The sequence below is a fragment of the Perna viridis genome, chromosome 6, assembly GCF_037379345.1.
Source record: "Perna viridis isolate PV_CMFRI_1.1 ecotype Kerala chromosome 6, ASM3737934v1, whole genome shotgun sequence".
Lineage (NCBI taxonomy): Eukaryota > Metazoa > Mollusca > Bivalvia > Mytilida > Mytilidae > Perna > Perna viridis.
In genome coordinates, this window is record NC_142450.1 from 23,213,496 (window position 1) to 23,239,459 (window position 25,964).

The window sequence follows — 25,964 nt, forward strand, 5'->3', positions numbered from 1 at the left end:
TTTCTACGAAAATATATTATTTATTCCCTCAGATAAACATACAAATTTTATAACAGTCTGCTGTAAACAGTACATTGTCAATTAACAATTCCACTTAGAAATATTTTAATTCAATTTTTAAAAAAAAATGAAAGGCTGGTAGTCAAAAGGTCACAATTATAGCAGCATATAGCTTAATAAACTGATAAGAAACAAATACTCAAGATATATATATATATTTTTCTTTTCAGCAGTCATTATATAAATATGTTACATTTCAATTAAACTAAAAAATACAAATGTTTTGAAATACTGTTAATAATTTTCATAAAAATAGAAAAATAAAAGATTTCTATGCAAATCGTAAATGGCTACTTCATGATTTTTTTTAATGATTTTGTATGCATTGTACTAAAAATTTCATCCCCAATTGTTTATAACATTTTTTTTTAATTTTGGATATGATAAAGACACACAGTATCTTTGAAAATTATGGTCGTGAAACTTGAAGAAAAAAAATACAGTGATTTCAAAAGATGAGGGTATGACGATTAAATTTCAATGTAGCCAAAATATAACAATATTCAATATGTTAAACTGACCTTTTCAAGGTAACTTAAAATATTATAACACCTGCTGCCCATAGTACTAACTCAAAATAACTTACTCAACACAATGATACACAAATCCATAAAACTTAAATCATTAAAAACTTTTAAAAAGAAAAAAAAATTACAATCAATTAATTTTCTGATGTCATCAGTTGATAATAACATTAATAATAAAATACAAATACAGTATCACAAACAACATTTCGTTACAGATTGTCTTCCTTTATTTTAGAATTCATGCATCATACATTAGTTTCATAAGTGGAATGTTTAAAGAAGTCTTATACTTAAATTCTTATTCTTAACGATGACTGATTTTGTTTGCCTTTCTCCAAACAATGTTAATGAAATAGAAATATGATTTATTTTGATAATTGTTATATTTTTTTAACATCAATATCATAAAATTTAAAAACGAAATTTCCTTGAATAATAATAACTATGTTGCCCTCTTCATTTAATTCAAAATATGTTTACTTAAAAAACATATAAACCAAACAAATGCATCTGTGAAGAATTTTTTATCATATAAACATTTCATATTTACGATATATTTCCTTGAATAATAATAACCATGTTGCCTTCTTAAATTAATTTAAAATATGTTTACTTGTATATTAAAAAACATATAAACCAAACAAATGCATCTGTTGAAGAATTTTTTATCATATAAACATTTCATATTTACGATGTATTTTATAATTAAAAAAAAATATTGTTTAGTATTACATATACATTTTGTTTATTCTTTGATGTGAAAGTTCTGTTGAATGGAGAAAGGCAATCAAACATGGTAAACAAATGTAAATAATATAACATTAGAAAACTAACTTATTATAAATGCCCCTCTTTTCATAGTAGGCAATATACATTTAAATAATATTCTAATTTTGAAGACAACAAATTAAAAGCACTATAATCCAAAATACAAAAAAAAAAAAAAAAATACCCAAATATTCATATTGATATATAAAAAAAATGAATTCCCTCACATTTATCATTATATAAAAAAAGCCAACACAAGTTCAAATAAAACAAGATTTAATTCCATTTAATGGAATGTTATGGGGATAAAATAATATACTGTAAAACATCCCCACATTTTTTTCTCAAGAAATTCGTCAACAGCATCAAGAACATCAACACAATTAAATGAGTAATTCATAAAAATGAAGAAAAAAAAATCATCACATTGTAAAAAAGGTACAGTGTGTATCAATAAATATTAGTCCTGAGTCGTGTCCCCAATCAATTCACAAGTTAAACAACCTGATAAATTGGGGGAAGTGTGGGGTAAAGCTTATAATTAGTCTTATTCACAAGCCTATCCATTATAGACTAGTAGATTCTTACCTCTAGTTCATAATCTTTCCTTTCATGATAGGTTAAATATCACAGATTTTTTGTCAAATGTTCAGTGACCTTTATTTTAATCTATTTTTCAGGCTATGATCTCAGATCTTCAATACAAGATTAATGTACAATAGTCTGGGTTTGTCTTACATTTCAAAGGCATTTTAATGCAAGTCTGTATATATATGTTTGTTAACTTCCTAGGCCTGTGTTTAAATTTGTCATTTCTGAAAATTATGATCTGTTTTACATTATCTTCAGTACAGTATACAACTATAATATTTTCTCTTTTCCTTCTTTCATCTCCTTTTATTACATAATTTGGGAAGACATTGTCATAAAAATCTTACGTTGTTTACTTTCTTCTTTGAAAGTATAAAAATAAATCAATGCAAGGAAAATTCATAACTGGGCAGTCTTGACTAAGTTACATGTAATGTTGATGGTTAAACATGTGCTTTATGGGTCATAAAGTAAAACAAACATCAAAACAGCACTTTGATTACATTACAATTTTTTTCACTTATATTACAAACAAAACCAAGTAAAGTTCATCTTTATTTTCCTCATTAAACCTACTCCAAATGGTAGATTTCAAATAGGGAAATTAAGACAAATATTACCATGTCTTTGCTTTATCATATGAACAATTTATGGTATCTTTGATTACATTTTTTATACTGACCACTTAGGAAAAAACAAAATGGTTTGACACATATGTATTTTAATTAAGTTAAAAAGAAAAGTTTTAATCATAGTTTTCAAAATTTGTCATATTATCTAGTATTTTTTAAAATATATTCATTCATTTTTTTGGTGTAATATTATCTATGCTTTCAAACAAATGATTCAGAAACAAAATTCTATAATTTCGAATTGTGCCTTTTTTTCAAATTTCTTCCAATTCATTAAATTTTACTGGTATAATTTTTTAAAACCTATTTAACAAACAGAATATCAATATCTTTGAAATAAATATTTAACTACTTGTATTTTATACTCTTATTGTAGAGTTTCTAAAAGTTTAAAATAATAGAAAAATATCCCTAAGTGGTCAGTGCAAGATTTAATATGTATATAACTGAGAGTTATCATTTCAATTTTTATAACAATTAATTCAATAATTGGTAAAATTGTCTTTCTTGTTTAATGCAATGTAACATATCTTCTTTGTCTTTTGTTATTATTCTTAATCTGTATTTATCTGAAAATATAAAAAAAAGATACATGATTTTATAGAAATCTCACTAATTAGTCCATGTACAAATTAAATAAATAATAAAAATAGAAATAAAAGAGACAATAATAAACAATCTGATATAATAATTTTATGATTTAAACAAACAGAATAAGGTTTTTATTTTACAATAAGATGAAGTGAAAATTTTTTTTAGGGGTATATAACTCAGCAAAAAGCATAATTTTAAACATTATGATTTATTTAAAGACAGACCATAAATAACACTTTACAGCAATAGGAAATATTTTGTTTGCATGGAAACATGTTACATTGTACTTTTTATAAAGCAAGATTTGATCAATTCAAAAGTTTAATTAGACTTATTATCTCAAACTTACATCAGGGAATACTGGTATGTTTGAGAAGTTTGGCCTTGGAATGTTGAACTGAAAAAAAGGTCAGAAGAAAATGAAAAAATAAATACTATCCATTAGCAGCTAGACATACAATTATACTGTAATTTTTAAAAGGCCATTAAACATGAATTATCTCCCTTTAACAAAAAAAATTTAAAAAATGATATTTTTGATTAATTAATACAGTATTTCTTTTAAAATGATCCAGCTTTCTGTTCTGGCGTTTGATTTCCATTATGATGCTGTATAGTTTAACAATATAATGTTTTTCCAATAATTATTGCGATTATGTAATTTCAGTGAATATTACTACTTCAATATTTGCAATTTTGAAACAATATCATATTAGTTATGTTAAAAATTCTACAATGGGAGTTTCAATTGCTATGTCAATCACATTTTCCACATCAATAAACACATCTCTAAAATGCCCAATATTACAGTACATGCATTTCATCTTTCCAATAATTGGTGCTACATTAAAAGTAACAAAGACAAGTTAAATGAAATACTTACATCTGGTTCATTAGTAAGGGCATCATTGAACCAGTCTGCATCTAAACCTATAAAAAGAAACATACATTATATGTAAAACTGCATTGAACAGGTACATGTATTATCATATCCATGAACCTAAGGTTTAACTCTCAGTTTTTAGAGGAGTCTGGGTTGATCACTTTCTAGTACTCTTTAGTTTCTGTGTGTATTTTAGTCAATTTGTTTAGTGGAGTATGGATAGCTCACTAATACTAGTATTTTTTAGTTTCTGTGTGTATTTTATAAGCCAATTTATTTAAAGCAGTGTGGGTTGCACACTTACTAGTACTCTTTAGTTTCTGTGTGTTTTATATTAGCCAATTTGCAGTGTTTTGTGTTTTATTGGTTTGATCTTTGTCCATAAATTATGAGTAATACCTTGTCCTTAGTTCTAACCTCTGACCTTTCTCAAATGAACTTACTTATATTATCATCAAGGCTGTTGTCATCATCATCATCGTCATATTGGGCCATTTCCTCCATATCATATGGGTACGTAATGGGGAATTCAAAAAGTCTATCATCTGGGGGTTCGTTATCATCAATTTGACTGGATGAGAACGGTGACAGGGCTTTGGTGTAGTGTGGCAAATACATGGTTGATGGCATGCCAAATACTGGGATTCCGTCGCTGGAATTGAGAAAAAAAAATGCATTAAATGCAATCATGTAAGAATTAAGGCCATTCAAAGTTTTTTTGGGGGTTCTCTGATCATTTATCCAATGAGTGAGGTAGGGATTTTTCCTAGCTCTTTTATTACCTTAATAAGATAATGAGGTTGCTTTATACATAGTTTGTAGCCAGAAAAATTATGGGTCTGAGATCATAGAAATATTCTAAATGGGTCTAATATACACTCAATAGATTTTCGTTTTAAATGCAGGTGTTAATAGGCAACTGTTAAAAAGTGTTTATTTGGTTTATTTTGTTCAATAAAAGCTTAAAAAATTGAAAAAACAAATATAATACAGTCTGAAAAGTATACAAAACTTTGTCATAGTGACAAATTTTCGACTACATGGTAATCATACATATATAGAGTAGATATGCTAGATGTCTGTGAAATTATCTTTTAAAACAAACAAAAAATAATTGTAACAAAACTCTTAAGGTTCATTTATAGTAAAAAAAACTGTAAAAGACTAGATGTGCACCAATTATTCTTTACTATTAAATACCTTGATGTTGAGGGCTCATCTTCCTCATCCTTGTTACCTCTTCTAAGTGCAAGAATGAGGCATGTCAGAGCGGCCAGGGCTGCAGCAGCAGCAAGAATTGGTACCCCTATGTTAAGTAGATCATCCTCTTCAGTATCGGCTGCCTGACGTTCATACTGACAATATTCTCCTACATATCCTGCAGCACAACTAAAAAACAAAAACAGTGTTAAATTCAAAGAGTAGTCAAACCTGCCTAAAATGAAACCTGAATAATCCCAAAATCTGCCAAAACTATAACCTGAATAATCTAAAAAACCTGTCTAAACTGAACCCTAAATAATCCAAAAACCTGTCTACACTGAAACCTGAATCATAAAAAAACCTGTCTAAACTGAACCCTGAATAATCCAAAAACCTTCTAAACCTGACACTTTATAAAGTATCTTCATATCAAAATCTTACTGCTGTGATACTAAAAACACTGGCAATTTCCTAAGACAATGATACATCAAACTGACTGTAATATCACAGATAAACAGTATAAAGCCATTTTTGTCTTAAACCGCTTGACAAAACATCACTTATCCCCCTATTGAATTTACTGTGAAATAGTCTGTCTTGCCTTCAATACTGCCATTATTTTGCATGTTAAAATTATCCTATATTACTTACGAGCAGGTTGGTTTTCCTTTACTATCTAACACACAAGGCTGTCCATTTTTACATGTTCCTTTGGTATTATATATATCACATCCATCTGTTGTACTGTTTATACCGAGTGGAACTGAAAAAAAATCAACAAAACTTTCTGATTACCAATCATGGCACTATATGCATTCATAACTTTTATATTACATATAAACAGTGGCTTCCCCATATCCTATAAAAAATCTGACCTCCTGACCTTGACAAAACTTAAGGTTCTAGATTTTCCTCAGGACTAAAATTACACATGTACATGCAAAGTTTCCTTGAAATTCATTGAAAGAAAGTTCAGTCTACATGGTTCACAAGGATGTTACAGACATATAGACAGTGGCATTACTATATCCAATCACAACCGTATTGACAAGGGGTTACTAAGATTTTTAACATCCCACTTTGACAACTACTGTGAAAGTATTATTGTTCATGGGATATCAGTTTTCATGGTTTTCGTGGGTGTGGTTAAGCATGAAAGTTGGATCCCAATGAAAAGGAAATTTCCCATTCATTTGTTTGATAAAGTTTCAAATCCAGGAATTCAAGAATCCACCAACTGATATTTTCCCCCTAAACCACGAAAATTGGTACCCACGAATAAAAGTATCTTCACAGTACTATCTCATTCATTAAAAAGTTGATTTTTTTTTCAGCTGAATCCAAAAAGACTAAAGCAAATTCTGATGACCTATGGAAATCAAATTTTCTCAGTAAAAAAAGATATCCTTGATCTCTCTGTAAGGACTGTTCCATTAAAAGATATCAGGTACCCAGGGAAGGCACTTTCTCACCAGGGGAGCCACCCATAGAAGTTCTGTTGATGTTTTGTATTAAACTTTATATTTTGTCAAGAGACCTGAACACCCACTCATATACAAAGAATAAAAAGTGCTTTTCCCACCCCTTACATGTTTCACTGGAACAGCCATAACTATTCTTTCCATCTGACACTACTCTATACTAAATATAGCGAAATATGTCTGAACCAAACCTTGAAAAAAATTGTCTAAACCAGACACTTTTTTAAGTCCTTTTATATCATTTAAAATGTATTTGAACCTTCTGTCTTTACTGAACCAATTTTAAAGGGCTTCAGTTTAGACAGGCTTCAATGTATTGCATGGAATTGTTAAGAATAACTTACCTTTGACCTCTGTTCCATTAGGAGCTTGAATGTAAATATAGGGAGAATCCTGTAATACAGGAACTGTCACTTCATCTACCACCAGAGGAGTGTTTTGTAGTACTGCTTCACTCATGGCTCCAGCAATCTTTTCTTCATCCTTAGGTTCAACAGGCGAGTTCAGGGTTACATTGAAGTTTACTTTGGTCTTGTTGGTTTTTGGGTCAAACCTGAAAAATAATTAAAGTTACTTACTATTGAAAAAATAACAATTGTTCCTCCAAAACTAAATTAATCTGAGGTAAAAAATTAAGTTTTGTGATATAATGAATAAAGGCAGAGATCAGACCAAATGGGCCAAATAAACCATTTAAAGAAACATGGAAATGCTTTTTTGGCTTACCGTTTAGCCATGGTGTCATTTCCATTGTCAATAGTATGAAAAGATGCACTCCCCTTTTTACCAAATTATGGGAATATGACCCAAACTTCCTTCAAAATGATCCCTGTTTAAGTAAGGAAGGGCACTATAACTTTTAATTACCAGTATATACAGTAAAAGAAGTTGATGAAGTAATTTTACCTGATGGCCTCTGGTGGAATTTTCACTGAGTCAAGATCCAAGTCAGTTACATTTCTGAATAATTTTGTTAACTGAAATAAACAAGATATAAATGTTTAAAACTATATACTGTGTTTTTAAAATTTTAGAAAATTATACAGACAGTAGAGCAATACACAAAATATAATTCCTGTACTGAACAAATATATATCTAAATTTTAAGCAAACTAACCGAATGGTAGTTAACATAATACCGGTAATTGGAAGAAAAAAGGGGTTGATATACATTGAAGCACTAGATTTTTTCATAACGTCATTGAATAATAAACAGTAATAAACTATTACCAGTAACTGTTTAACAACTTAGCACCTCAAGACAGACCAAATTTTCAGTAAAAATATATTTAAAAATAACTTGAGATATCAGACATTTGCCTAAATGTTGATAGAACTACTTACAGCATCAGCAATACTTTTGTTGTCAGAGCCAGAGAACTCCCCGTCTAATGACAGTTCTAGTTCTACATCCTTATCTATTGGTTTTGGTTTTATTACTGTAAAATAAAAGAACAAAATATCTTAATAGCTTGTATGTCATACAACTTGGTGTTTTATTTATTGACTCTGTTTTTAGGCATTATTTTGTTTATAATAATTTAAATTTATCCTCAATGTATATTTGTATCAAAACTTGTCAAATCCTTAAACTGTATATTTAATCTTAGGTTCAAATTTACTATGAAGAGTGAAAAGTCCTTGACATTTGCAAGTTTCAAACCAAAGCTTCACTTGAGGCAAAGCAAAAGTCTACATTGAAGTGTCAATTTAAGTGTTGATGGTCCAGGATCCATGTAAATAAAAGTTCAAAGTCATAAACTGAGGGTCACAGACAATAGACCACCATCTTTTTTTGCACCACTGAATATAACATATTGGTATTTTTTTCTGATGCACAATTTTTTATATTGTTTTACCTTTTGCACACTGGCCCTTCTCATCAGTGTTGTATCCTTGTTTACATTCACATTTGTGTGTACCCTTTTTGTTCAAACAGTTATGTATGCCACACACACCACCATCTTGGAAACATTCATTTATGTCTGTAAAAAATAAAAGCACAAGTATAAATACACTGTAAGCAGGGTTGCAAAATTTTTTTTTCTCCATGACTTCAACTTGAACTTGGAACTTTAGGCTGGATTTTAATCTTTTTTAAGCATTTGACAGTTTCTATCTTTACTCATGCACATTTAATTTATTATGCCTAACCGTCATACGAAGTTTCATGAAAATCCATTGAACAGTTCAGGATGATTTAGGCTACGCTGATATAAGGTACATAAATGGATGGGTAGATAGACAGCTAGACACAGTGATTTCTAAATAGCCCTGAAATATGGTTGGTTTAATCAGGGTAATGGTTTAGTCTGGTTTGGATTAGAGACAATTTTTAAATTTGAAATTTTAAATTAAATCAACTTCTTAAAGAAAGATAAAATTATGAAAAGAACATACACTGGCAAAAATGCCACATATATGTACAAGAGTTACATGTATATGTGTATCATATGCACGTTAACACATGTGCACCATGCATTATTCCATGTATGGCAAGAAATGTGCATCATGCAAATGAAGCATTTTTACCCTTAAGTATACCAAAATAACAACATTAGTGTCTCTTCATCGTAAAATAAATTAAAAATCAAACAAAACATATCATAGATGTTAGGAGCAATTCTACATACAGAACTATGAGTTAAAACAACTTAGATACAAGCAACTTGTAGCCAGCCATATGTATCCCTCCCCCAAAAAAGATGAAGTGCAACAGTCCCATAACTCCTGTAAACATTGTCAAATCATAATGATCACCTACAGATGGTGACTAACAATCCTACAAAATTTGAAGAAAATCAGTCCAGTGGTTTCCAAAGTGTGACCAGACGGACACTGGTATTTCTATGTCCCCTTTCGCATAGCAGCAGGAGACAAAAAACATTTGTCATGTGGAGCCAGTCTTGGTATGCAGTTAAAAAACTTACCATAACATTTGGTCTTGTTGATACCACCATGTTGGTAGCCTTTACCGCATGCCCTACATTTGTAGGGGTATTTGTTAGCCTTGTGTGACTTTGGATCTAGATCTTGACAAGTGGTTCCTCGTGATTCACAGGGAGCACCTTCACAACCATTGAAGTCAAGATCACAGTGGGTACCTGGAAATAGAAACAATTTCGTAGCTTTATGATATCTACTTTTATGGTGAAACCTACGTTATTGCAAAATTTTCAATTGAGCGATATTTGGTTTTAGTTGTAAAACCTACGAATTATTGCAATGTTTTTATTTGCGCAAGAATAAGAAACAGTACAATGAGACTAGAATTCATCAAGATCAAGTGGAAAAATGTTCCAAAATCATGTTAGAATATGATTTTCCACCAAGGTATGGCCAATTTCACTAACAATCAACTCATCAAAAATATTGCACACGAAATTTGAACCTTCCACTTAAAATATACATCTTACACAAAGAAACATAACTTCAACCAATGAAAATTGAGTTCGGAGAAAGTTCATGCAGTCTTCTCCACAAATAAGAATTTAATAACTAATATTATTATGATAATTAATATGCCATACCTGTCCAACCCTCCTCACAAGTACACTTGACTTTACGGAAGTAACTATTAGGGTTCTGATCATACAGCAGTTTGTTGAAGTCACATGTTCCATGGTTGTTACAATTACATATGTTAATTACAATGTCTAGTGCCTGACTTACGCCTTCCAGGGCGTCCTCTCCAATAAATCTGAAAAATGTACATTAGATCAAGTTTACTTCAGACGATCACTTTCATAATTCATAGTGAATATAAAGGGTGACTTGTACAAGAAAAAGTAAAAAAAGTCATCTTTTTTGACTAGATAGGCTAAAACAAAATAGTTTTCTTATTAAAAATAACCATATATTTACACTTAATTGGTTAAATCACTATTTGTGTGACTGCAATATACTGTGAAACCCATATAAATGAAACCTCGAATAATCGGAAAACCTTTAAACCAGACACTTCTTACAGTCTTTTTATATCATTTTAAATGTAATTAGAACCTTGGTAAACCAAACACCTGTCTAAACAAAACAGCTAAACCAAACATCTGCCTAAACTACACCTGTCTTAACCTTTGTCTAAACCCAACACCTGTCTAAACCTAACACCTGTCCAAAGTAATTATTGGTCAAAATCCAGTTCTGCTATGACAGGTTTCACTGTACTGAATGATTTTCATGCTTTTATTACATTGCATAAGAATGTGACTGGCTTAATACCAAAATATTCAAACTAGCATTGTAAAATTTTGAACTTTTACTAAATATCCCTAAAATTCATATGATATTTTGTCTAAAATAATAAAATCACAACAATAGATGTATACAATAATTTTAGAGTTTACTGTTTAGTTATTAATTATATCAAGATTGATTACCTTAGCACAGTTTTGTCAAAACTTGTAGGAGTCCATACAACTGTGACAGAGGAATTGGTTTCATTTACACACTGGGCATTGTTTGGGAGCTGACAGAAGATGGACATCCCTGGTATAGATTTGTCAACTTTAAATCGTATTTCTTCATCAATGGTGACATTTACTACTGGTGTTCCTTGGGGTGGAGGAACATAGTTATCTGAAAAATAAGATAGAGGGTGATAGGTACATTTTTCTAAGGGCTTTTAATCTTTAACCTTGAAATTTTATCAGCATTTGTTGTGGAAATCATTTTAATAATAGTTTCATTATTACTATACTAAAAATTGTGATTTAAGTATATGCAGCTGATGTTTGATCAATTCAATGAACAAAATCCAAATTTGCCAGCCTTTTGTTAATGCGCATATAAGAACTGAATTAAAATGGCTACCAATGAGTAATTATTAACCTCAGAATAGAGCACAAAACAAATAATAGATTTATTACAGTTTAATGTCCTAAATAATGGTAGGTATTCCATGCATTCCAGGTGAATCATTTTATCAATGGAACATTAAACCCAGTTTTGTACTTGAATGACAAGTAAATGAGACTTAAATGTTCAATTCCTACAAGGGAACTCATAAGTGAATGAAATAAGTGACCTACCTAAAGATTTTTTGTGAAGCTTTGATTATTTTGATAAAATAATGGCATTCAATCTAAAATCAAAAGCCTTTTCATTCCACAACACCCCTTTTCTAATATCAAAACAAATATATCTGAATTACATGAAAACAGCTAAAAATGAAAAGGGTTCATTAAAACACAGAATCCTTTTTTGATAATTTTGCTATCAACAAATACCCAGTAGTATTAGCTGAAGTTTCCATAGAGATATATAAATACCTTTGACCTTCTCTTTCTCTGTAATATCATCTTTCTGTTTCTTAGTATTAGTTCCTACAACATCTGATATTACATTCGTGTCATATTGACAGAGTTTGTTGTCACCACATGTTTTGTTTACTCGTGCAATATCTGCATCCGAAATGTCATCATAGAATTTGGGAACAAATTTATCATCCGTGAAATTTACATTGGAATAACCATCAGGGTACCAGAATTTTGTGTTGTTTGGATTTACTTCCCCTGTAACAACATAAAACACAACTTTTTAATATTTAACATTACCAACTGACATAGAATCAGATCACAAATCAACCAGTTTTACATTGTCACAGTTTGTCAACTAATGTCAACTAACATTACAACAATTTGTCATCATATACCAACTTACATTATGAAAATATTATTGTCATTACATAACAACTTACCCTACCAGTGCACCTGGTCCATGCTCCCAGTTTTTAGTGGAGTCCGAGTCGCTCATTTCCTTTTTTATACTTTGTATGTATGATTTTAGTAACTGTACGTTGTGTATGTCTGTTTTCTATGTCTGGTCTTTGTCTCTAGATTACATTCTTTTGATTACCGTTATAACCTTGGTTCCCTTGATTATTCTTATATTTTGACAATCAACTTACATTGTGACAGTTTGTCAAACAGTTCAGGGTTAGTAATGTTTGACGGTAGTTGTTCGATTGGGGTCTGCCAGTCATCATCTTGGTTATCATTAGGTGTTCCCAGTAATCCTGTTGTACCATTGATAGATTTGGGGTCAGAACACAAGGTCATTTGCATAGTTTTGGCAGCATGGCAAAACTCAGCTGAAAAGCCTGTATTATCCATGAAATAAAAAGTAAAAAAAAAACAACTATACAAATGAATTCAATTTTGCCAGCTAACAAAAAAAATCTCTTTTTACATAGAACACATCATATCCTTCACATAATATCTTTTCTAGAACTTTTAAATTTTTAAATTATTAAATTTTGTTATCACAGATTCAAAGTGTCTTTCCTCTCTGTATTTCACCATTTGTGAAAAAAAATTACAACCTTCACTTTGTTGAATTTCTGATTGCAACAATTAAGTATTGCAAAGTTGTCAACTGATAGCCTCACTAATTATTACAATAAAAACACTGCAGTATTAAGTACTATAGACATTAGCTACAATTCACGACTTGGAATGAACAGGAAATAAATTCAACACTAAAAATTGGAAGGTCACAGATTTCTATATTAAAAATCCTTAAAATCCTGCAACCATTGGAAATAACTGTAATCATATTAATTTCATGGTTGGAATCGTATGCAGATTCTCTCAAATGAATGTATGTGTTGATAATGATTTTCCTTGTTTTGAAAAAAATATTCTTTTTTCCAACCCCAGGACATGTGGGAGATTCTCCCAAATTGTCACTGTCTCATGTGGGAGATTCCCCCAAATTGTCACTGTCTCATGTGGGAGATTCCCTCAAATTGTCACTGTCTCATGTGGGAGATTCCCTCAAATTGTCACTGTCTCATGTGGGAGATTCTCCCAAACTGTCACTGTCTCATGTGGGAGATTTTTACATAAAAGAAAATTTTGGGTGTAAAAATTCAATTATTTAGTATTTTTCACAAAAAAATATAATAACTTCAACCTAAACCTCTCCCAAATCTTACTAGTACATTTTCTATATGGGAGATTCTAACTTTTTTATTGACTTTGTGTGAGTCTTCTCCCTAATGTGGAAGGGTTGACAGGTATTAGGACCCCCGTCCCCAATTTGGATTTTAAAGTTTCCTTCTACTGACCAAAGTTATAAGTTACGATATAACAGTCTCCTTCCTTCCTTACTGCTCCCTGTGTAAAATCATATACATCTCCTGAAGCTAGCTGACTGGTAACTTGAACACCATTAACAATAACTTCAATTCCTAATGAAAATTAAAAATGTAAAATGTAATGATACATGTTTGAAAGGATTTTTAGCTACCATTTATTGAATCCAACTATTGCTCAAAAGCTTTTATTTTGATGCATTGCAGCCTTTTTTAAGTCTGTACATTTGAGATATCTTTATTCTGGTAAATACTTTGTCTGTACCACCTCTGTTTGTATCCTTGGTATCCATGTATCCATACACCCAAATGTGTGCCTGTACACAGTGTGTATGCATTTAAGACTTTAAAAACAAAATTCAGCAAGTTTCTAAAAACACTTACACTCTAAAAATGGCTGTGATACCAAGGAATAGAAAAAGATAGGCCACCCAAAGTTTATTTCTTTGTTCCAAGCCATTTTTCCATGACAACCAATACAGAAAGGAGGTATTACTTTTATCAATTTATTGCAATGAGGAAGTGATAAAGGTGTCTTTTTACATTGTTTACAGCCAGAATTAAAGATTAGGAAGGGGCATTTTTTCATTTTAATGTTATCAATATGATGATAAAAATGGGAAATGAGGGCTCATTATACTATGAAGCACCCTTAAAATAGACCACAAAGTGCCTGAGATGCAAGAAATTAATTATGGTAGGCTTTAATGAGTTAATGTACCTGTTCTCTTCTCATTAAACATCATAGTAATATTTGCTGACCCCTCTTGGTAAAGAGAATAAGCTGTGAATACAGTTGTATTTGTATTTTGTTCAGTAGGTGCCCCGTTCAGCCAGGGATGCTCCATTCTTCCCTGGAGTTGTAATCCTGAGGGTCCTGTAGCCAGGATAAATTCTCCTTTGTTGCTGAAGGTATAGTCTAGTCCATCAAATGTGGTGATATGTGGAGAGCCATACACATGTGCTGTATTAAAATAGAGCATACATATATTGTTAATAAAGTATTTTATGGTGTAGTTTATTGGCTTTTTTATCCTTATATTAACTTCAAAAATTATTCAATAAATATTTTCATTTACCAAAAAAAAAAAAGACAAAAATTACTGAGATAACTGATAAGTACAGTTGCAATACACAATATTGTTCCAAAACCATCTGAAGAAGCATGTGTACCTAGCTGGACATAACCAGCTTATTTTTCTGTTTTCCTGAACATAACTTATATATTTTAGTGTTTTCTTGGACATAACTAACACATTTTAGAATTTTCTACATAAACAATTAATCCCACTCAGGTTATATTACAACCAAAATACTGTCTCTACTATAGTAATAGGTTGAATCACTAGTACAAACCCTTTTGATGGAACAAACATTTGGTGCTAGCCAGATAAAGTATTTAATCAGGCCTGATTTTTTCTTTTTTAAGTACTGGTCCATATAAAATTCAGACACTGCCTATGGTAAGTGGTGATTCATTGTGTAGAAAAACCCATGGATCAGACAATGCTTATTTGGTCTAAATATGCTATATTTTTACGTGACAATAGTCCTTTCTGTATTCGGATCTGTACTTTTGAGAAAACTATACATTAACCTCCAACTAAAATCAACCAACTCAAGAAGGATAACTCATGAAAAGTGTTAATTTCATGGACAATCCATATGACTATTATCTCAAAACTGCAACAACCCACAAATGAAAAAACTGAGACTGGTTATGTGATCGTATAACAGTCAAGAAATAAAACTGAATTTGATGGGTTTTTGACATGCATGAATCACTTCCTGTCTGATTTTATAAAGACTGCTACTAAATTACTGACCTGCGATTTTTTTTCATTTACTTCTGTCCTATATTTATATGTAGGGTTGAATTCTATAAATTATCTAAATTTTTTTTAACAAAAAATTTCTGATATTAGTTATTTTGACTGGTGGCAAATTGATGCTGCCCATTTGTGTTAAATAAACCGGACCTGTAATGGAAGCAGGAGATTTAGGGCGCCATAAAACCAGGTTTAACCAACCTTTCATTTTAAAATGCCGTTCCAAGTCACGACCATTACAGTGGTTTTTCAACTTTATGGTTTTTGCTCTGTTTTATACACTTTCCTTTTAGACTATTTCTTTTGACTACTACCTAGATTTTATCTGTTCAGTTATTTTGTTATTACCCTTCATTTCGGTTAACGAACAGAAAGTCACAGGACAGAAAATCACAAGACTAAAGTCACAAATCATAATTTGAATATCCGTAGGAAAAAAAATCACAGGACAAAAAGTCACAGAATCAGAAAGTCACAACAATTAGTTACTGAAATCTGATAGGATAAAAAGTCAGACAGAGTCATAAGTTTTAAGCAAACTAGAGGCTCTTTAAGAACCTAAATTGCTCACCTGGCTTGATTAGCAGCATTCTATTTTTTGTAAAAGTGTTTCTCTTGGATAAAATTTCTAATGCTCAAACCTCAGAAACAATCAAATCAATTTTCTCTCCAGTAGTTTTTGAGGAAAAATAACATTAAAAATAGCGAAAAGACGTCATAAAATGCCAATAATTCCAACATGGCTAAACAGATTTACACAAAATTTAACCACAGATAGATCTCATGATGTTGAACACTTTCATCTTGTCAAAATTTTGATGAACTCAACAGTTATGAAGTTATATGCAAAAAGGTTCTGTCTGACACCTATGTTCTATTTTTAGTAACAATGATCATGCATTTAGACATATCAGAAATCTCCAAATCAGTTCTATGCAGAATACTCTAAGAAACATTCATATAAGTTTAGTTCTAATTGGTCCAGTAGTTTTAGAGGAGAAGAGCTTTGAAAAATTGTTAACAAACACAATGATGACAAACAAACAAATAAGCAAAAAAATAAACTTTTTTTACTGGATTTTCCCATAAAAATGTATTTGCAAAGTTAGATAAGTTTTCTATAAAACAATGATAAAATAAATATTGAGATTTATGATATAAAAATCAATAAAACAACACAATTTTTATAAATGGATCATCCCCCAAAATATTATTTGTGACTTTTTGACAAGGACATGTAAACAGAAGATTTTTGAATTTATGACCAGATTATAACCTGTTTAATAAATAAATATGATAAATTGCCATATTCAATACAATAAATTTAACAGATTAGGGTAGTTTTTTGTTTTTCTTTTTCTTTGAAATTAGGGGGGGGGTATGCCCATTACCCATTATACCGTCACCTGGACCCGCCTCTTTGGACAGGCACCTATAAAAGGTATATGGTATTTACCACATTTCCTTGGAGCGTAGTCAGTGCATGTTGGAGAAGGTCTATACTGATAATAATCATCACATGTTTTGTCCAGTTTACAACAGGATGTTTCTGGTTCAAGGTCATTCTGCTGTTGTTGTGCTGGGAAGAGTCTAGGGTGGTATCGATATACTTTACTAGTTCCTCTCAAACCTGTTAGTAGGGCTCCAGTACCTGGGTGGTCATAGCAACATTTCTGAAATACAAAACCAAGCACATTTTCAACAAAGAAACCACAAACAGCAAATAAAACCTGATATTTTGTACATACATTGTAAATAAACTGAACTGGTCTATAGATTAAGATATGAATTAAGCTACAGAACTTCAAGATGCATGATATTCATACTTATACTTTTATTCAATCCTTATGTGAACCTTATAATTATGAGAGAGATACTTAACTGCTTCTCTTCTTCCATGAAATATATTTTTTCCATGGTAGATTTTATTTTTGGCTTGAGCAAGTTCACAAAAAAAATAATATCCTTGCTTCAATTGGATTGATAACATCTAGCATACATTTATTTACTTCCATACAACAATATTGCATACATTTTTCATTTATCTTCTTTCTTCATGCATTAATATATATAGGAAATTATACATTCCTATGAAATGTCATTGTAATTTGTTGACTAGTTTCATAAAAGTTGCTGCATGAGTGAGATTAATCCCAAAAGGGATTAGAGTGAGATACAAGATGAGAACATGTAAACCCTAAAATTGAACTATCTTCCTGTACAGGGATCCACAAATATTTTTCTACTTTTAGGCACATCTAACAGCTTAGGCTAGTATATCTGATGAGTTATCTGCCTAAGAAGATGCATCAAAAACCAACAAGCAAGTTCAGAGAAGTTGGCCTTACAAGATGTGTGAACAAACAGACAGACAGACAGACAGACAATCTGAAGTCATTTAACCCTAATATTTTGTTATTGGTGGCGTAAAAATAATTCCTGGTCTAAGCAAAATAGGATAGAAAAATAGAATAGAGAAGATCATGCTTTATTTTGTGCCTAAAATTTAAATAAAAGGTTTCTATGTTAAGTCTGTTCCCCCTTTAACCTCCATCACATTTAAGTGGGCCAGTTCAAAGAAAATTAGTGGAGAACCCTGCAAGGCAGTGTTGCACATATTTTTAAAGAAAGTTTTTCATCTTCTTCAGGGAAGGCATGATTATATGTAAGTACTTACCATTCCATAGCCCTCTTTTGTTGGAGATACCAAATCAGCACAAGAACTTGATGAATCCATGGCCATTGTTTTGTCTAACAGTGCTTGGTTGTAGTTACAAGGACAAGATAATTTGGGTACATCTTTTGACAATTCAATATTCTTCCATTTCCGACAAGTTGCTGCATTTGTGGGAAGTGGTTTACTCTCATTAAACAATGGAAATACCCATATTCCTTTCTCTCCTGTGTTTCCAATTTGATCGAAGATTTTAACACCATCAGGACTGCCTGACAGTGGGGTGTGGAAGCTGCTGTTTTCAGCTGTATAACCAATGAAAATATCTCTTGCACCATCAAGGGGTAGTGAAGTACCATTGTAGTTGTATACTGCATATGTTCTGTCACCATCAGAAAATAAAATCACTTGGAAGCTGGTGTTCTGAAATTTGAACAACAATCAAACTAAATTTTTATTGTTTCTCTGAGTATCCAACTAAGGATCAAATTTTTTGTGTCCTGTATTTTTCCATTATAGCTTCTGAGTCAGATTTTGATTCTAGCCTGTTCTTGATTGATCATAGTGACCTAAAAATCAAATGGTAACTAAGTTGCAGCATAAAGAAAATCTTGTACTTGTTGGAAACTCTTTTTGGGAAAATGTCTGTAAATATCTGGGCTGAACTGAGCAAGCATTTAATAGGCAGGAACACCCTTACACAATCTCTGGGTCTGGGCCTGCATGAGAAGCGTACGGGGACAACCATTGGATTCTTATTTTAGGGCGTGGAGAGAAAGTAAATATTCATTTAACAAAACAAAACAAAACAAAAAAAAAAAAAAAAAAAAAAAAACGTAGACCAGAATGTTACTCCCAACATATTTAATTTCAAAACTTAGTTCAGTTTCACCCAAAGTTTCAATATGTTTATGCTGGACGTGGATTGTGAACGATTTGGTTATAGCAAGGGAATGAAACGACAAGAAATGATACACTTACTTGCGAAGATCCATATTTGTTGGACGGAAATGGTGACACGTAATTCCAAGAAATTTCGACTGCCCATGTTGGATCGAACGATGGATCTAGGAAAGGTCGCCATTTCCTAGTAATGTTAGTTGTAGGTTGAAGTTTGTCGTAGACAGTGTAGTAAATAGACGAATCGTCAAGATTCGTTGTGTCCATATCAGTCCAGTAAGGTTCTAAGAGCACAGTATCGTCCATTTCAATTTCCGTAGAATTCTGGGGAGTATATCCAATTGTGTTGTTTCCAAATGTCACCAAACCATTACTGCTGACCTGGAATAAAAGTTACGTAAACATATGTTACATCATTTTACTTAATTTTCAGAAATATTTTATCCACTTTACTGCCACATCCCATTGATTTGATTGAGAATACTTGTGGTAAGGAAGCAAACCACCCCAAAAATAAATCCATAAAAAGCAACCCCCACAAAACAAAAACAAAAACAAAAACAAACAAACAAAAAACAAAAAACAAAAAAGCAAAACAAAATTAAAAAAAACCCATAACCTCCATAAAATAAAAGAACAAATATAAAAAGCAAATGACAAAAACACTATTAAAAACTCACATGAATACACTGATATTGCTGGTCAAAAGCAGGTACAGAACTGTGGATTGGAACTGAGTCGGATACAATATCATCACCTTGCGGTAATGCAAACGAAGATATCACTGATGTTTCCCCGGATACGCCTGTTGTAGTTATACCAACTTCTGTAGTTTGTATATTAATTATTACTTCGCTGGTGGTCACAGGAGTGGCTGCTGTGGTACTTTCCGATGTGCCAGGTGTGGGAGTGCTTGCCGCGGTGCTTGTCTCAGTGGTACCAACAGTAGGTGTGGTGCCAGGAGTCTGAGTGACAATTGTCCCTTCGCTGGTGATCACAGGAGTGGCTGCTGTGGTACTTTCCGATGTGCCAGGTGTGGGAGTGCTTGCTGCGGTGCTGATCTCAGTGGTGCCAGCAGTAGGTGTGGTGCCAGTAGTCTGTGTGACAGTTGTCCCTTCGCTGGTAGTCACAGGAGTGGCTGCTGTGGAACTTTCCGATGTGCCAGGTGTGGGAGTGCTTGCCGCGGTGCTTGTCTCAGTGGTACCAACAGTAGGTGTGGTGCCAGTAGTCTGAGTGACAGTTGTCCCTTCGCTGGTGGTCACAGGAGTGGCTGCTGTGGTACTTTCCGATGTGCCAGGTGTGGGAGTGCTTGCTGCGGTGCTGATCTCAGTGGTGCCAGCAGTAGGTGTGGTGCCAGTAGTCTGTGTGACAGTTGTCCCTTCGCTGGTGGTCACAGGAGTGGCTGCTGTGGAACTTTCCGATGTGCCAGGTGTGGGAGTGCTTGCCGCGGTGCTTGTCTCAGTGGTACCAACAGTAGGTGTGGTGCCAGTAGTCTGAGTGACAGTTGTCCCTTCGCTGGTGGTCACAGGAGTGGCTGCTGTGGTACTTTCCGATGTGCCAGGTGTGGGAGTGCTTGCCGCGGTGCTTGTCTCAGTGGTGCCAGTAGTACGTGTGGTGCCAGTAGTCTGAGTGATAGTTGTCCCTTCGCTGGTGGTCACAGGAGTGGCTGCTGTGGTACTTTCCGATGTGCCAGGAGTGGGAGTTCTTTCCGCAGTGCTGGTCTCAGTGGTGCCAGCAGTAGGTGTTGTGCCAGTAGCCTGAGTGACAGTTGTCCCTTCGCTGGTGGTCACAGGAGTGGCTGCTGTGGTACTTTCCGATGTGCCAGGAGTGGGAGTGCTTGCCGCGGTGCTTGTCTCAGTGGTACCAGCAGTAGGTGTTGTGCCAGTAGTCTGAGTGACAGTTGTCCCTTCGCCGGTGGTCACAGGAGTGGCTGCTGTGGTACTTTCCGATGTGCCAGGTGTGGGAGTGCTTGCCGCGGTGCTTGTCTCAGTGGTGCCAACAACAGGTGTGGTGCCAGTAGTCTGAGTGACAGTTGTCCCTTCGCTGGTGGTCACAGGAGTGGCTGCTGTGGTACTTTCCGATGTGCCAGGTGTGGGAGTGCTTGCCGCGGTGCTTGTCTCAGTGGTGCCAACAACAGGTGTGGTGCCAGTAGTCTGAGTGACAGTTGTCCCTTCGCTGGTGGTCACAGGAGTGGCTGCTGTGGTACTTTCCGATGTGCCAGGTGTGGGAGTGCTTGCTGCGGTGCTGATCTCAGTGGTGCCAGCAGTAGGTGTGGTGCCAGTAGTCTTAGTGACAGTTGTCCCTTCGCTGTGGGTCACAGGAGTGGCTGCTGTGGTACTTTCCGATGTGCCAGGTGTGGGAGTGCTTGCCGCGGTGCTGGTCTCAGTGGTGCCAGCAGTAGGTGTTGTGCCAGTAGTCTGAATGACAGTTGTCCCTTCGCTGGTGGTCACAGGAGTGGCTGCTGTGGTACGTTCCGATGTACCAGGTGTGGGAGTGCTTGCCGCGGTGCTTGTCTCAGTGGTACCAACAGTAGGTGTGGTGCCAGGAGTCTGAGTGACAGTTGTCCCTTCGCTGGTGGTCACAGGAGTGGCTGCTGTGGTACTTTCCGATGTACCAGGTGTGGGAGTGCTTGCTTCGGTGCTGGTCTCAGTGGTGCCAGCAGTAGGTGTTGTGCCAGTAGTCTGTGTGACAGTTGTCCCTTCGCTGGTGGTCACAGGAGTGGCTGCTGTGGTACTTTCCGATGTGCCAGGAGTGGGAGTTCTTTCCGCAGTGCTGGTCTCAGTGGTGCCAGCAGTAGGTGTTGTGCCAGTAGCCTGAGTGACAGTTGTCCCTTCGCTGGTGGTCACAGGAGTGGCTGCTGTGGTACTTTCCGATGTGCCAGGAGTGGGAGTGCTTGCCGCGGTGCTTGTCTCAGTGGTGCCAGCAGTAGTAGTTGTGCCAGTAGTCTGAGTGACAGTTGTCCCTTCGCTGGTGGTCACAGGAGTGGCTGCTGTGGTACTTTCCGATGTGCCAGGTGTGGGAGTGTTTGCCGCGGTGCCTGTCTCAGTGGTGCCAACAACAGGTGTGGTGCCAGTAGTCTTAGTGACAGTTGTCCCTTCGCTGGTGGTCACAGGAGTGGCTGCTGTGGTACTTTCCGATGTGCCAGGTGTGGGAGTGCTTGCCGCGGTGCTTGTCTCAGTGGTGCCAATAACAGGTGTGGTGCCAGTAGTCTGAGTGACAGTTGTCCCTTCGCTGGTGGTCACAGGAGTGGCTGCTGTGGTACTTTCCGATGTGCCAGGTGTGGGAGTGCTTGCTGCGGTGCTGATCTCAGTGGTGCCAGCAGTAGGTGTGGTGCCAGTAGTCTTAGTGACAGTTGTCCCTTCGCTGTGGGTCACAGGAGTGGCTGCTGTGGTACTTTCCGATGTGCCAGGTGTGGGAGTGCTTGCCGCGGTGCTGGTCTCAGTGGTGCCAGCAGTAGGTGTTGTGCCAGTAGTCTGAATGACAGTTGTCCCTTCGCTTGTGGTCACAGGAGTGGCTGCTGTGGTACTTTCCGATGTACCAGGTGTGGGAGTGCTTGCCGCCGTGCTGGTCTCAGTGGTGCCAGCAGTAGGTGTTGTGCCAGTAGTCTGAATGACAGTTGTCCCTTCGCTGGTGGTCACAGGAGTGGCTGCTGTGGTACTTTCCGATGTGCCAGGTGTGGGAGTGCTTGCCGCGGTGCTTGTCTCAGTGGTGCCAACAACAGGTGTGGTGCCAGTAGTCTGAGTGACAGTTGTCCCTTCGCTGTGGGTCACAGGAGTGGCTGCTGTGGTACTTTCCGATGTGCCAGGTGTGGGAGTGCTTGCCGCGGTGCTGGTCTCAGTGGTGCCAGCAGTAGGTGTTGTGCCAGTAGTCTGAATGACAGTTGTCCCTTCGCTGGTGGTCACAGGAGTGGCTGCTGTGGTACTTTCCGATGTGCCAGGTGTGGGAGTGCTTGCCGCGGTGCTTGTCTCAGTGGTACCAACAGTAGTTGTGGTGCCAGGAGTCTGAGTGACAGTTGTCCCTTCGCTGGTGGTCACAGGAGTGGCTGCTGTGGTACTTTCCGATGTGCCAGGTGTGGGAGTGCTTGCCGCGGTGCTTGTCTCAGTGGTGCCAACAACAGGTGTGGTGCCAGTAGTCTGAGTGACAGTTGTCCCTTCGCTGGTGGTCACAGGAGTGGCTGCTGTGGTACTTTCCGATGTGCCAGGTGTGGGAGTGCTTGCTGCGGTGCTGATCTCAGTGGTGCCAGCAGTAGGTGTGGTGCCAGTAGTCTTAGTGACAGTTGTCCCTTCGCTGTGGGTCACAGGAGTGGCTGCTGTGGTACTTTCCGATGTACCAGGTGTGGGAGTGCTTGCCGCCGTGCTGGTCTCAGTGGTGCCAGCAGTAGGTGTTGTGCCAGTAGTCTTTGTGACAGTTGTCCCTTCGCTGCTGGTCACAGGAGTGGCTGCTGTGGAACTTTCCGATGTGCCAGGTGTGGGAGTGCTTGCCGCGGTGCTGGTCTCAGTGGTGCCAGCAGTACGTGTGGTGCCAGTAGTCTGAGTGATAGTTGTCCCTTCGCTGGTGGTCACAGGAGTGGCTGCTGTGGTACTTTCCGATGTGCCAGGTGTGGGAGTGCTTGCCGCGGTGCTTGTCTCAGTTGTACCAACAGTAGGTGTGGTGCCAGTAGTCTGAGTGACAGTTGTCCCTTCGCTGGTGGTCACAGGAGTGGCTGCTGTGGAACTTTCCGATGTGCCAGGTGTGGGAGTGTTTGCCGCGGTGCTTGTCTCAGTGGTGCCAGCAGTACGTGTGGTGCCAGTACTCTTAGTGATAGTTGTCCCTTCTCTGGTGGTCACAGGAGTGGCTGCTGTGGTACTTTCTGATGTACCAGGTGTGGGAGTGCTTGCCGCGGTGCTTGTCTCAGTGGTACCAACAGTAGGTGTTGTGCCAGTAGTCTGAGTGACAGTTGTCCCTTCGCTGGTGGTCACGGGAGTGGCTGCTGTGGTACTTTCCGATGTGCCAGGTGTGGGAGTGCTTTCCGCGGTGCTGGTCTCAGTGGTGCCAGCAGTAGGTGTGGTGCCAGTAGTCTGAGTGACAGTTGTCCCTTCGTTTGTGGTCACAGGAGTGGCTGTTGTGGTACTTTCCGATGTGCCAGGTGTGGGAGTGCTTGCCGCGGTGCTGGTCTCAGTGGTGCCAGCAGTAGGTGTTGTGCCGGTAGTCTGAATGACAGTTGTCCATTCGCTGGTGGTCACAGGAGTGGCTGCTGTGGTACTTTCCGATGTACCAGGTGTGGGAGTGCTTGCCGCGGTGCTTGTCTCAGTGGTGCCAGCAGTAGGTGTGGTGCCAGTAGTCTGAGTGATAGTTGTCCCTTCGCTGGTGGTCACAGGAGTGGCTGCTGTGGAATTTTCCGATGTGCCAGGTGTGGGAGTGCTTGCCGCGGTGCTGGTCTCAGTGGTGCCAGCAGTACGTGTGGTGCCAGTAGTCTGAGTGATAGTTGTCCCTTCGCTGGTGGTCACAGGAGTGGCTGCTGTGGTACTTTCCGATGTACCAGGTGTGGGAGTGCTTGCCGCGGTGCTTGTCTCAGTGGTGCCAGCAGTAGGTGTGGTGCCAGTAGTTTGAGTGACAGTTGTCCCTTCGCTGGTGGTCACAGGAGTGGCTGCTGTGGTACTTTCCGATGTGCCAGGTGTGGGAGTGCTTGCCGCGGTGCTTGTCTCAGTGGTGCCAACAGTAGGTGTGGTGCCAGTAGTCTGAGTGACAGTTGTCCCTTCGCTGGTGGTCACAGGAGTGGCTGCTGTGGTACTTTCCGATGTGCCAGGTGTGGGAGTGCTTGCCGCGGTGCTGGTCTCAGTGGTGCCAACAGTAAGTGTGGTGCCAGTAGTCTTAGTGACAGTTGTCCCTTCGCTGGTGGTCACAGGAGTGGCTGCTGTGGTACTTTCCGATGTGCCAGGTGTGGGAGTGCTTGCCGCGGTGCTGGTCTCAGTGGTGCCAGCAGTAGATGTGGTGCCAGTAGTTTGAGTGACAGTTGTCCCTTCGCTGGTGGTCACAGGAGTGGCTGCTGTGGAACTTTCCGATGTGCCAGGTGTGGGAGTGCTTGCCGCGGTGCTTGTCTCAGTGGTGCCAACAGTAGGTGTGGTGCCAGTAGTCTGAATGACAGTTGTCCCTTCGCTGGTGGTCACAGGAGTGGCTGCTGTGGTACTTTCCGATGTGCCAGGTGTGGGAGTGCTTGCCGCGGTGCTTGTCTCAGTGGTACCAACAGTAGATGTTGTGCCAGTAGTCTGAGTGACAGTTGTCCCTTCGCTGGTGGTCACAGGAGTGGCTGCTGTGGTACTTTCCGATGTGCCAGGTCTGGGAGTGCTTGCCGCGGTGCTGGTCTCAGTGGTGCCAGCAGTAGATGTGGTGCCAGTAGTCTGAGTGACACTTGTCCCTTCGCTGGTGGTCACAGGAGTGGCTGCTGTGGTATTTTCCGATGTGCCAGGTGTGGGAGTGCTTGCCGCGGTGCTGGTCTCAGTGGTGCCAGCAGTAGGTGTGGTGCCAGTAGTCTGAGTGACAGTTGTCCCTTCGCTGGTGGTCACAGGAGTGGCTGTTGTGGTACTTTCCGATGTGCCAGGTGTGGGAGTGCTTGCCGCGGTGCTTGTCTCAGTGGTGCCAACAGTAGGTGTGGTGCCAGTAGTCTGAATGACAGTTGTCCCTTCGCTGGTGGTCACAGGAGTGGCTGCTGTGGTACTTTCCGATGTGCCAGGTGTGGGAGTGCTTGCC

General features: G+C 37.3%; 2 protein-coding genes across 2 annotated transcripts in view; both read right to left on the reverse strand.

Moving 5' to 3' along the window:
- Positions 1-25,332, reverse strand: LOC148614137 (mucin-like protein). Its single transcript, XM_088587986.1, has 21 exons — positions 19,919-25,332; positions 19,320-19,619; positions 18,342-18,761; positions 17,121-17,337; positions 14,557-14,799; positions 13,809-13,931; positions 12,648-12,839; positions 12,010-12,252; positions 11,119-11,317; positions 10,270-10,439; positions 9,670-9,843; positions 8,599-8,724; positions 8,084-8,178; positions 7,646-7,716; positions 7,084-7,292; positions 5,910-6,021; positions 5,256-5,444; positions 4,499-4,707; positions 4,056-4,102; positions 3,522-3,569; positions 1-3,147 (listed from the first exon to the last, which is right to left on the reverse strand). Exons 2-21 carry the CDS (start codon positions 19,542-19,544, stop codon positions 3,133-3,135), a joined length of 3,327 nt encoding a protein of 1,108 aa, XP_088444112.1. The 5' UTR covers positions 19,545-19,619; positions 19,919-25,332; the 3' UTR covers positions 1-3,132.
- The window catches only part of LOC148614138 (uncharacterized), a 173,698-nt gene continuing 167,342 nt past the window's right edge, over positions 19,609-25,964 (reverse strand). The window contains exon 9 of the mRNA XM_088590432.1: positions 19,609-19,619. Within this exon, the coding sequence (XP_088446558.1) occupies positions 19,609-19,619 (11 nt within the window). The remainder of the gene's footprint in view (positions 19,620-25,964) is intronic.